The sequence below is a fragment of the Acanthopagrus latus genome, chromosome 16 (assembly GCF_904848185.1).
Source record: "Acanthopagrus latus isolate v.2019 chromosome 16, fAcaLat1.1, whole genome shotgun sequence".
NCBI classification, from domain to species: Eukaryota; Metazoa; Chordata; class Actinopteri; order Spariformes; family Sparidae; genus Acanthopagrus; species Acanthopagrus latus.
The window spans coordinates 10,015,250-10,027,326 of NC_051054.1; the positions used below are offsets into that span (position 1 = coordinate 10,015,250).

The window sequence follows — 12,077 nt, forward strand, 5'->3', positions numbered from 1 at the left end:
TAACATCCCCAAATCCTACACACTGGACCTTTATAATAAATAAAAAAAGAGCCATATCAAGTTGAAGGTACAGTATGTAAGAATTGCCCACCTGCTCTTACTCCAAACAAATGGTGGACAGCATTAGTAACTGAGCATCAGGGGAGCATTGGTGTCGTTCCACCACTAGCACTGGAGTTTCATAGTGAGGAGGTTTTGTTTTTTAGGCCCAGGACAGAAGAACCCAACGAGAATTGCCGAGTGTCACAGCCAAGTGAGCGGGAAACTAAACTGGATCCCAGTTTAGTTTCCCCAAGTCTGGCCGTGGTCACTGAGAGGCTGTTGATCCAACAGCCTCTCAGTGACCACGGCCAGACTTGGAATGTTTTTAAACTAAAGGTCTCAAATATTGCAACTTTAAGGAGTATTTTGAGATTCAATAGTTGAATTCCCAAGACTTCAATACTTTGAAGCTCATATCGTGCACTTTTTTGACACCGTTACCCATTTCAACAGCAGAGCCATTACACATTTGTTATGTAAATACAATGTGACACAAAAAAGAGCAGAAAACGGTGTATTCAAGATTATTTTAATATTATTAATATGTATACTTTAGGCTTTAGAAATATAACTATCAATGACAAAACTTCCACTGGAGTAATGGTAGTTTGCTTAGGCCCCCATCAAATCAATTAATTACAATATACACATTATGATACAGAGCAGATTTGAATCTGAAATAATATTAAAATAAATGCTCAATAGATAAAGGTTTTAATAGTTTTTTATCATTTTCTTCCAACCTACTGTATTAGCCATCTGTGAGTTCTGAGCACACCCAAAAATGTAAAGCCATTTTCTTCTAATAAACTAATTTTAAGTGCAAACATTTTTTTTTCTTTAAAAAGACTCTGATTGCAGCATCCAGCTTTATAGATTCAGATTTCAAGACTGAGGATGTTAAAGCCGAGTGCAACAAGGCAGTCCTCAACCCTCCTTTTTTTTGTTCCATTAGAGTAGTTATAAAAACAAACAACAAAATAACTAACAAAATCAGTGCAAAGTCGTAATGGGGAGATTCTACTCAAGAAAAGACAGAAGTGGTGGGTGAATGTGGATGGATGTAAAATTCAGATGCTCACGTACTTGGTCATAAAAAGGATAGTTCACCTAAAAGTCATATTTTAATCACTAACCCTGAGCCGAAATCAGGCCACGCCATTTGATTAAAAAAAAAAAAAAAAAGGGGTTCACACAGATTATGAAAATCAAATGAACTATCCTTTTAATCTCAAGCCACAATTGTCTGGTTTGCATCTAACAAAGCCAAGCTTTTATTTCCAGAGGGGACAACAGTCTGATGATATCTGACAAGAAAGAAAGATTTTTAAAACTCTAAAATGTGTTAAAAAAAAAAAAACTCGAGAACAATTGTACATTAGCGCAATAGTCCACCATTGCACCACACCTTTTTCTTGCTTCATTCCTCCACTAGGTCAAGTGAGTGATAAACGAAAAAGAACAGAAAAGCCATTAACAAAATCGTAGGAGGGGGTAGGGCAGGGAGGGGTATCAAAGAAAAGGAAAACTTGCAATGCTTGCAGGGTGAAGAGCAGCATCAGACTCTGGGTTGCAGGGTTCTTTAGCAGCAGAAATATTGTGGCTATACTACTGTTCCACTGGGAGAGCTGGCTTGGTTTTGGGATGACAATAAACCCTGGAAAAAGGAAAACAAGGAGATTTGCATTGGGAAAGTTCACAAACTGTAGCAAAAAAAACAAGCAACAAATAGGATACTGTTGCAAATAGCACTTGCAGATAGCAACAAATTAGCCTCTGGCCGCTTCTTTCCATGGCACAGTCCCCTGCATTTAATTAAAAGCCTGCGCACAGCAGTCAGAGTGGAGTGTACAGCGTGACACTAATTATGTCTGTGAGAGGTTTGCTTGAATCAAGGCACTTCTAATGTTTTAACATATAAAACTGGGGCTGCAACTATCATTTTCATAATCAATTAAACATTTTGTCTATAGAATTCTCATCACAATTTCCCAGAGCCTCAAGTGACGTCTTCATTTCCTTCTTTAGTGCAACCAACAGTCCAAAACCCAATGACTCTTTATCTACTAACATAAATGAAAAGAAAATCAGCAAATCTTGACATTAAAGAAAGCTGTAAACTGCATTCTTTTTTTTACTTTTGCATTTTTGCTTGAAAAATGATAGACGAATATGAAAACCGTTGCAGCTCTGGTGTGAACTTACTCAAATGTTTAGCCTTATATTTTTATTGCACTTATGCTAATACACACTGAATCTTCCACCATAAAAATAAAAATGAGTTGTGTTTGAACTTCATTCCAATTACTGAGTACTGACCGCACTTCCAAATCAAGCTTTTGCTGTATGTAAGTGGTTTGTACTCATCAGAATTTATACATTTTCTCACCCAGATGAGACTAGGGCACTCCTCAGTATCACAGCATTTGTCCTCATTTTACTGACTAGATTAAGTTTTAGGGTATTTTTGCCTTGAGTGCTTGTTAATGTCTGGTTCCGACAACAGTAGGAATGTGTCTAGACTCACTAGCCTTCAGACTGCCTGTTTGCTCCAGATCCGCCAACTATCATGTGCCTCGTTCTGGCAAAATCTCTCAAAACACACAGACAAAAGGGAAGTATACAAGGGTGTATACACACACATTAAGCTGTAAGCATCTGAGAAACCGCAGACTCTTTGGGCATATACAGAGGCATTTGCATAAAAGCTGAAATGTGAGAGTGTATGCAGATGACTTCTTGGCTATGCTGCTATGCATTGTGGGATGATTGTGATGAACCAATGAACACGCTTCATATGGATTAACGTCTTATTTCCCCTTGCAGGAAATCCTCCTTATCAGAATGTATTATATAACCAGACTGGGATATTTTCATAGCATTGGTTATACTTGAAACTTAGGCATTATTGGTCTTTCATTGGAAAGCTGATGTGCATTAAACAAAGTCTGATATGTTCCTTGTCTGCCTGTAGAGAGAGACAATCCGACTATAAAAAGCTAAAAAATGCTTTTCAAATTGTCCACAGTTTATTCTATGCTTCCAGACTATGTCTTGATTTTTACTTATAGCCCACCAACATAACATAATATATCACGTCAACTTTCCCCCACATTTCCTACATTAAAAAGAACTTACCACTTTGCCTGGCCTCGCCCATGTGCAAATAAATCCCTCCTGACAAGCAGTCACTAAACAGTCCTCTAAAAATATGAGTACAGTCAGTCTCTCGTGTGCTATCTTTTTACAGATGAGGGGCTCAAGGAGGGGCACATCCTCCATGCGCGGGCACAGCAGCGTGCCCAGAGTCTTAGCAGGGTCTGTTTTGGTTTTTGTCAGCAGGTTTAGCTTGTCGCTGCTCTTGCTGCTGATGTGGCCCATGCTGTGGTTGCGTTTGTGGTCCTTCTCATGGTGGCGCTCCTTCCGATCATGGAGTGACAGCGTGGCGAACTTACTCACGCCTGTAGCGATGGCGCTGTCCATAATACCGCTGCCAATGCCACCACCACTGCCAGCCTTGTTGGTGTTGTTTGCTGTTGCTGTGGTGGTGCCGGCTGAATGGGGTAGGCTGTTGGAGCGTGGTAATGTAGTGGAGAGGGAGTTAATGCCAGGAGTATTGGCACCACTGTTGTTTCCGTTAGTAGTGTTACTAGAGGTGTTAGTGATTATTGTAGCACCCGCAGGGGGGCTGGTAGCATTCATCACGTTAGTGTGTGTTCGTGTCCGTGAGAGCGGAAGATGAGGAAAAAGGATGTCCTCAGTGAGATCCCATAGGCAAAGCTGAGTGTCCTGGCCCACTGAGCCAAACCGGTAAGTGACACTAACAGGCCGACTGTCTGTGGAGTTGCGCTTGGAGAGTCGAGACTGCGTGCTGTTGGCCCGGTCCCGTCCAAAGTGGATCATCTGATCCTGGAAGTCCTCATCGCTGCCGCTGAACTCCATTGGGTCGCTCTCTTCCACACTGGTGGTGTAGTGGTCAAACGCCACCACACTCACCCACGACTTGTGCCCATGACCTCGGGCGATAACTCTGCAGTCCAAAAACGACCACACAGTCACTAGATCGTCCTCGCCACCTGCAACAATGTATTTCCCATCGGGGCTCCAGCACACACACAACAAGCCACCAAAGTAGCTCTTCATGGTGCCGTGAAGCTCAACCGCATCAAAGTTGAAGACCCGTAGGAAGCCATCTTGGCTAACACAGGCTAGGAACTTCCCATCTGGAGAGAAGGCAAACTCATTCAAAGCCCCCTCACCGACTGTCCATTTAAGGAGAGGGTTCCGCGTGGATTTACTCTTACAAGTGTGAACTGAGTAGTTCTCTCCCTGTTTTAGCAGCTGGTAGTGTGGTGCCGTGGTGCCACAGGTATGCTCCACGTTGTACAGGTACATGTTCCCACTGGCATGAGACACCAGAAACAGGCTCTCAGAGCCTGGCACCCATTTCACGCATGTTACTCTGGACTTGTCTATAAGTCTCTGGCAGGTGGAAGGTTGGAGTTTGAGAGGCAGACAGAGGAGGAGAGAGCAGAGGAGGAATGGGAGAGTGATAAAAATAATGTTAGTTCAGTATCATCAGAAAATTCATTTTCTGATACTGAAATGTTGGAAGTCTTACACATACAATACTTTAAAAGTATTAAATCTTTGGCAATGTTATGTTTAAAGGCATTTGGGAGAAAAAACACAAAAGCTAATATAAAGTACAGGAAAAGTTCTGGGAAATCCTGTGACCACATTCTTTTTGGCATTCAGATGCTTTACAGAATGGATATAAACAGTGCTACTATGATCAATTTGGTGAACATGACATTTGAAAATTCACTGCCCCTCTTAAAATTGTTCCTCTACTGACCAATACCTGCTATCCAAGGAACACAGAACTCTTAGTGATCTAACTTCTGTCATTCGTGGACCTACCTCTTCATTGAAGAGCTTGCTTGTTTCCTTCTTGATGGGGTCAATGAGCTGTACCTGTCCTGCTGAGAAACCCACCAGCAAGGACACACTCTCCGCCGTGGCTGTGAGGTGGTTGAAGTCATGACAGGTGGGCTGCGTTCCTTTATAGATGCGCTTGTCTATGGGCTTGCTCAGGTCAGCAGCCTCAAGAGAAAAATACATGAATACACATGGAGCACAATAACCTTTTAAAATATAAGAAAATAACTTGATGTACTTATTGTTGTATGACAAAGTGTGAGCACTAAACCATTGCAGCAGAGGGTGCAGTAACATGTTTTTTTTCCTGTACTTCATTGCAAACACACTAAAAAAGGAGCTAAAGGGGTTGAATATTAATTAAAACACATTTAATGGAAAGAAATCACTAATCTGAAACACAAAACAGTTCTGTACAATCTTTATCAACACATCAAATAGCTGACAGTCACCAAGTTTAAATAAGAAGGAAAAGTATGGAGGTACGTCTTTTGCAGATGGGTAGATGCTAGCAGTCTATGATGATGTAGAGCTTCATTCTGAGGTTGGGGAAACAGCTGCCAACAAGACACCCTAGGCATATACTGTAGATAACCAGTACAACTGTTCCCTTTGTTAATGATTTACAGATTACACTACTTGTAGAATGGAAAATTCTCTGAGTGTAAGATGATGACTCAGTGGTTCCTCCTTTACTGTTGGATTTCACATTGAGTGTTTCTGTCTCACCTCAGGAGACACAGTATGTCAAACCAAGTCTTAAAAAGTAGATTAAATCAAGAGTCCAGTTAAAACACAGTGTTTGTGCCACACAACAGCATGCATGGTATTAAGCTAACAGTGTTGCAGAATACTTTTAAGTGCCATTGTGGTGGAGGTTTAATGGATTTACACACAAGAAATAAACAAGTCTTCAAGAGCTACTTTGTTGGCTGCAGTACATAGGACTGCCTATTATTGTTTTGAACCTGTAGCAAAGTATCTGCTCCTGTAACTCATTTCAGATAAGTGAATTTTTTTTTCAGCTGAGTGATGGGTCAAATAATCAATAAGTCGATGTATTAAGTACATTTTCTTATAATACACTATTGACATCACACATATACTTTGTTGTCTTTTTGACGTTAACTTCAAACTCTTGATTTAAAAAAAAAAAAGATAAAACAGTTGCATTCTTTGTCATAAATGTTGTATAAAGTGATTTCAGCTGACTTCTCAACAAAGGTTGACAGGAATCAGCTGACTTCTAAGTTAAAGCAATGTGTCACAGTCTTTTGCCATAACATGTGCATGTCATGTGTCATCACTGCAATACAATACAATACAGCAACAGACTGGCAAAATGCTGAACTACTAGGATTTAGAATAAATATAGCATTAGGTGTCTATCATGACACTCATAAACTATATCAGTAGATTGAGGGCAATGTATAATGAGTTATCATTACTACTTGTACTCCAACCTCTATTTAACTAGAAAAGCATCACATTTTTATCAGAGCCAACTTTCGTCACGGCATTTGTTAGTAACTTAACATAACGCAGAAATATAAATATACTCTGCCTTCAAAGATGATCCCCTTAAACTGCGGATGCTTTACCAGATATGCTCCATCATACATAGTACAAGTTAGCATTTCTCTACAAGCACAGCAGTCAGCCAGTTTGATCAGCTCATCCACTCTGTCCAGACACAACCCCAAGCAAAAAGCCGAGTGCCATGATACGAAAAGATGACGGCAACAGTTAGCTTGTTCTCCAACTGATTGCCCATACACTCGTATCTGCATCATCGCTGTTTGTGGACAGCTGTCAATCAAAAGGCGTCGACAGGTGTTATGGGTGTCAGCGTAGAACTGTCACTGTCATCACAAACTACAACCACTACAGCAGCAATCTCGACCCCAACAACTAAAATAAGACGGAAAAGGTCAACTTTATCCTAGTGATCGTTATCTAAACCCATGAGTGCCTCTATCCAGTAAAACTCACACAGAGTGACGGACTGGGGACGGAATTTAGCCCCTGGCCTCGGGGTAGCTGCTGGCTTGCTAACGCTAGCCAGTTGCGTTGGCTAGCTAACTAGTAGGCTAGCTTCAAGCTAACTAGGTGTCAGCTAATTTCAAAGTCAAGCACCTGTCGGAGTTGTTTAATACAGACAGCACAAGCCCGGAGCTCAGCAACAGCTCAGGCAGCAGTGATGTTTTTCTCAACATGTAGTATCGCGAATTTCCGCGGACATTAGCCGCGTTAGCATGCTACCTTTCTAACGCCTTTGTAGATGTAGAAGTAGAGCTCACGGCCCACATTGAAACAGATCCTGTCGCCGTTGCCCGACTGGTCGTTGACGTTCACGAAGGAGACCTTGACGGGGTTGGAGCCTTGCGAGTTGAAAGGCACCCTGTTGGGACGGCTGTATTCGGAGTGAGTGAGGAGTTTGTAGACGCCTTCCCGAGTGGTGAACTGAGTTTTAATTTCGTTCATCTCCTTCCCTCCTCCCTCCGCCGCCATCTTTGAAATTAACATTCATCCCTTTCCCCCCGGCCGGATCTTACGCACGGAGGGAAACGGGGATTCCGACTCTCTCGTTCCCCCCAACGGTTCACCAGGGAACTGGTGGAGCAGGACACAATAGTAACTATTTTACAATAATAAATGATAATTGAGAATAATTCTAGAATGATTTCTAAACACCGCAGCGAGAGTATGGTGTGTTTAACGTTGGTGGCAAGTTATATACATGTTTAAAGGGGCACTATGTAGCTTTTGAGAAGACACTGTTTGGAGCTAGAAAGGTGGCAGGGTCCGCCACATGTAAAAACAAAAAGTCCAAACTTCATGAATTTGTGTTGTCCTTTAAGGTCGATTTGTTTATTCAGTTGATAAACTCATGAAAACAGAAAGAGTTGGTTTATTATTATTATTATTATTATTATTATTATTATTATTATTATTATTATTATTATTTAGGCTCTTGTTCCCCAAAACTGCTCAGTGCTTTTTTAAAATACTACAATATATCATGAGTTAGGATTCACTGGTGGTTTACAAATTACAAAATATTTATGATAAAATTATTAATACACAAACTGTATAATCTTTACTCAGGACTTAAATATGAACCAAAGAAAAGTAAATAAGACTTTCTTGCATCTTTAATGGCAGCTAGAGCACTAAGACATATATGATGGATGATTGATGATTGATTAGGGCCTTATGGTGAGTCCTGCTTTATGGATATCTTTATTATGATTTTGCACATTAACACAAGCAACTACAACACAGTGAATAACAACACTGGCCACAATATCACAGTCTCCACATACATGAATAAAAACATGCACATACAGATAAGGTGAAGTTCAGTCTCATTACAGGGGACAGTGATGCAACACAGAAGATACAGAAAATTAAATACAAATGCTTTTCCAACTCATACCCCAACAATATCAGTCAACCAAGTTTCTTTGTTGTCATCCATCATGCATTTGAAGATAATATGTCTTAGTCTATTACCAGAGTGTCTAAATTAAAGAAACGTTTGGCACCATTGTGAAATAATTCACGTCTTAATTTGCATGCGCATTTGCACATCTCTTAAAATAATTCCAAAGCTTACAAGATGGTCCTGACGAATTAATAAAACATTTTAAATAGTACAAAACAACATTCGGTTGTCGTGCGGAATCGGTGAGAGTTTTATTTTGAAAAGCAGAAAACTAATTCGCCGGACGTATTATTTTGTAACAATTTCAAAATGAGCGAGCTCAGGTGCTGTGAGCGCGTGTCCACGCTGCTCGCCGCATGTCCATGCTCACCTGTGCTCACACTCAGAGGCAGCTGGCTCTCTGCAGGTCCACATGACTGCACCACCAACACATCCTCCCAGTGTTTCACTTCATCTTTGGTCTGTTCGAAAAGTTAGACGCGCCAGATGTCATGGCATACAGGAGGAGGCGACAGCTCTCACTTCCAGGTATCAATGTTTATCATTTAAACGTGCATTATTTGTTTTCTTGGACGTAGCATTCTCACACTGCATGGCTAAGCATTTGAATTGGCAGCTTCTACCACACATCACTTTTAAAAGAAAACTTGTGTGTGTTTAAATTTTGAAAGTGCACTACACTTTGTCCATTTAGACAACAGTGATGGACACAGACCCAACAACATGGACCAGCTTGCTTTAAAGTACATGGTGAGATCAGATCCATCCCCACGCTGAGAGAGTGCTGTGGCCCTCTTTATCAGAAGCACATGTGTTTGATTTGTGTCACATGAATGTGGACTGGAGTGTTTTGTTTTGTTATTTTGTCAGGAGATGTGTAAAGTGGAGTCCAGCACAGATTCCGACTCTGAGATCAGTCCAAGGTGGTCAGACACCAGCACCATGGTATGTCTGAACGTGAACATCACACACACAATAAGTACATATGGGTAAGTGACAATGTCAACCAATACAGCTTACATTTAGTGGCTTAAGGTAGAGTTCAATTGATTAGTCAATGTAGTTGTTAACACATAAATTAAAGGGGCAATATGTACATTTTGGGGGTTTTTTTTGGAATACAGAAATGATCCGCACTAAAATCATCAAGAAAATGTGAAGAAAAAGCAGTTTTGACGTCGTGAAGTCTTTGTATTGTGCTGCAGAGATAACTACTGAAGTTAGCATGTTAACCAGCTAGCCCCAGTCTGAAGCAGCGAAGTAAAACGAGACATCTGTGGATGTCATCTTGGGCTTTTCACTATTTTCCATAATTTTATAGGCCAAAAAAATTAATTGACAGAATTATCAACAATGACGGTAATCTTAAATTGCATCCCTGTCTTAAAGAGGTCACACCTGATCACAGGACATTTTGCATTGTGTAACAGCTTGAATTTTGTTTTAAAACGGCATAAAAATGAGTTTCTCTCCCAGAAATTGGGATATGTCTGTATGCCCATTACCACCACCGGACACGGTACGCCTTCCCACACCCACAGTCTTTTCAGTCATATCATTTAGGTTTAGCACACTTTGATGGGCTCCAGCTTGTTTTTTTTTATTTATTAAATTGATAAATTGCTGCCTTGCTGATGTAAAACTGAATGTCTTTTTGAGCAGGGGTGTGTGAGCAGTGCGCCAGAGAATGAGACTTTCAGGCGGATATTGCCATTAACACACAAGCCTGCAGGAAGGCATGGATGTTATTCCCTGGTAAGCTTTCTCCATTTTTCTGATCCATCCATTTTCTGCTGCAAAGGCCTCCTTGTGTTTTGTGTGTTCATCAGTGTATGCTCATTTGCTCGTGGTTGTAGTTCCTGGACCCGTACGATGGGAGCTCTGAGGATTCTGACAAGTCGGACGTCGACATGGGGGTCTCCAGCAGGCGAGCAAGGCAGCAGGGAAGAGGTGGGGGAGGAGGCGGTGGCTGTCGGTTCCCGGGCAGGAGCAGAAGACTCATTCTCCATCACCCCGCCTCCCTCAGAGAAGTGGTGAAAAATGGGATGAGAGATGACGAAACGGAGCAGGAATGTCTTTTGGACGTCCAGATGAAATGTGGGAGTGACTCCGAGCTGTGGGTCTGCGAGCTTGACCTTTCACCCTCCCACCGCGACCGGGAGGGTTGTGGATCAGATCAGAAAGAGGAAATGGCCACCGATTCAAAAGCACACGCCCAAACTATGGACGTAGAACTTCACTGCCAATTTGACGATTCAGGATTGCACACTACAAGATCCTCCACGCCTCAAACAGCCAGAGCTTCAACCCCAGTGGACGGTAGTTCATCCCAGATGCTGGGCAGCTCCTCTAAGAGATCGCTGAGCCCCTGTCACCTCAGATCTCTTTACAAGAGAAAGCTGGGCTTCACCGGGGCAGAAGTGGTGGAGCTGGTGCAAAGGAAGAGGCAGTGTGTGGTCAACATGGAGGAGGAGCAGGAGGGAGGGGAGCCTGCATCTGATCCATGTTAGAGTCATTAAAGCACAAAAACATATTAGGTGTGTTATATGACTTAAGGTAAAATGACATACCATATACAAATAGCTACTTGTTAATGCACTTTGTTGTCATGTAAAGAGACTTGAGGATTTATTTTTTCTACCAACAGTTACTTTGAATGTCTCACCGGTGTTGCATTGTGCTGATCGTTTCTTTAAGAAATTATTATTTTTGTTGGGAAAAGTACTCAAAAATACACGATGAAGAAAAACTGTATGTTTTCCCGGAGACTAATAAAAAAGAACCAACTTTCGAAAGGAAATTTAAAACACAGAATTGTTTTGTTTTTTCATCCATATACACTTCAGTGTCTTTTGCTGTACTGGATGATGATGATAATAAACAAAACACCTGCTGTCGTTTGAATGAAAAAGATGCAATTCAGCAACAGTAGCTCAACAGAATATCAGCAACAGGTGCTCTTTTAAGATATTTCAGTTAAAATGACATGCTGTTCACTTTACACAAATTAAGAGATTGCATAAATATTCACCTGATTCATTGTTAAAGCCATTCCTGTGTAGCTTTGGCTTTACGTTTGGAGTAATGTAGGTGGAAAACATTTTTACATTTTTTTTCTTAACTTACTCTGATCTGTGAAGCCTTGAGTATCTTTGTATTAAATGCTGTGTTTCAATTCAGGGTCTGCATCCTTCGAAGGACCCGGCCTTTGTTAACCACGTCAGAAGTTGTTAAATGGGACAGTCTAGTCTTTGGAGCATTGTGGGCTGCACTTGGAGGAGCCTTTGACTTGGGACAGCCTTTCTCATGGTTTTGTGGCGTAATTGACCTTCAAATGTGGCCTCTGAAGGATGCAGACACCGATTTGAAACACAGCAAAGGTTTGAATGATAAGCTGATTAAATGATTTTTAAGACAGCTGCAGAGGGCAGGAACTAATGTTCAGCACTGGGTGGGCTTTGGTTCTCAGGTTCTGTGCCAATGCGTCACCATGTCAGGGGTCAATTTATGATACGGGTTGAAACACGAACCCCTCCACATTAAGCAGATATGAAAAGGCGTTGGGTGTAGGATTCCCCTCAGATGTTTCTTAAACAGTGACAAAATGGGATCAGACACTTCGACAAGGACAATCTGTTTCCTGGTT

General features: G+C 41.4%; 2 protein-coding genes across 8 annotated transcripts; one reads left to right on the forward strand and one right to left on the reverse strand.

Moving 5' to 3' along the window:
* Nucleotides 1-554: 554 nt before the first annotated feature.
* Nucleotides 555-7,609, reverse strand: wdr20a (WD repeat domain 20a). The gene is made up of 4 exons (XM_037125221.1): nucleotides 7,246-7,609; nucleotides 4,966-5,148; nucleotides 3,181-4,524; nucleotides 555-1,699 (listed from the first exon to the last, which is right to left on the reverse strand). The coding sequence occupies exons 1-4, from the start codon at nucleotides 7,507-7,509 to the stop codon at nucleotides 1,646-1,648; spliced, it is 1,845 nt and encodes a 614-aa protein (XP_036981116.1). The 5' UTR covers nucleotides 7,510-7,609; the 3' UTR covers nucleotides 555-1,645.
* A 1,120-nt stretch (nucleotides 7,610-8,729) lies between these two features.
* Nucleotides 8,730-11,242, forward strand: LOC119004664. Of its 7 annotated transcripts, none has more exons than XM_037071788.1 (5): nucleotides 8,730-8,959; nucleotides 9,126-9,181; nucleotides 9,302-9,420; nucleotides 10,094-10,186; nucleotides 10,288-11,242. In XM_037071788.1, the coding sequence occupies exons 3-5, from the start codon at nucleotides 9,379-9,381 to the stop codon at nucleotides 10,939-10,941; spliced, it is 789 nt and encodes a 262-aa protein (XP_036927683.1). In that variant the 5' UTR covers nucleotides 8,730-8,959; nucleotides 9,126-9,181; nucleotides 9,302-9,378; the 3' UTR covers nucleotides 10,942-11,242. The 7 variants fall into 7 exon arrangements, with proteins under 7 accessions (XP_036927683.1, XP_036927684.1, XP_036927685.1 ...); XM_037071789.1 differs by having other exon boundaries at nucleotides 9,305-9,420; XM_037071784.1 differs by having other exon boundaries at nucleotides 8,731-8,959; nucleotides 9,302-9,376.
* The last annotated feature ends 835 nt before the right edge of the window (nucleotides 11,243-12,077 follow it).

What these genes read in the sequence shown, in the direction of transcription:
- LOC119004664 (XM_037071784.1), top strand. Translation starts at nt 8,923, where the DNA reads ATGGCATACAGGAGGAGGCGACAGCTCTCACTTCCAG. An exon ending in GGTCAGACACCAGCACCATG is followed by an intron (nt 9,377 to 10,093) that starts GTATGTCTGAAC and finishes CTTTTTGAGCAG; the next exon opens with GGGTGTGTGAGCAGTGCGCC. An exon ending in GGCATGGATGTTATTCCCTG is followed by an intron (nt 10,187 to 10,287) that starts GTAAGCTTTCTC and finishes TCGTGGTTGTAG; the next exon opens with TTCCTGGACCCGTACGATGG.
- wdr20a (XM_037125221.1), bottom strand. Translation starts at nt 7,509, where the DNA reads ATGTTAATTTCAAAGATGGCGGCGGAGGGAGGAGGGAAGGAGATGAAC. An exon ending in GCAAGCTCTTCAATGAAGAG is followed by an intron (nt 4,525 to 4,965) that starts GTAGGTCCACGA and finishes TCCACCTGCCAG; the next exon opens with AGACTTATAGACAAGTCCAG. An exon ending in GGGCGAGGCCAGGCAAAGTG is followed by an intron (nt 1,700 to 3,180) that starts GTAAGTTCTTTT and finishes TCCTTTTTCCAG; the next exon opens with GGTTTATTGTCATCCCAAAA.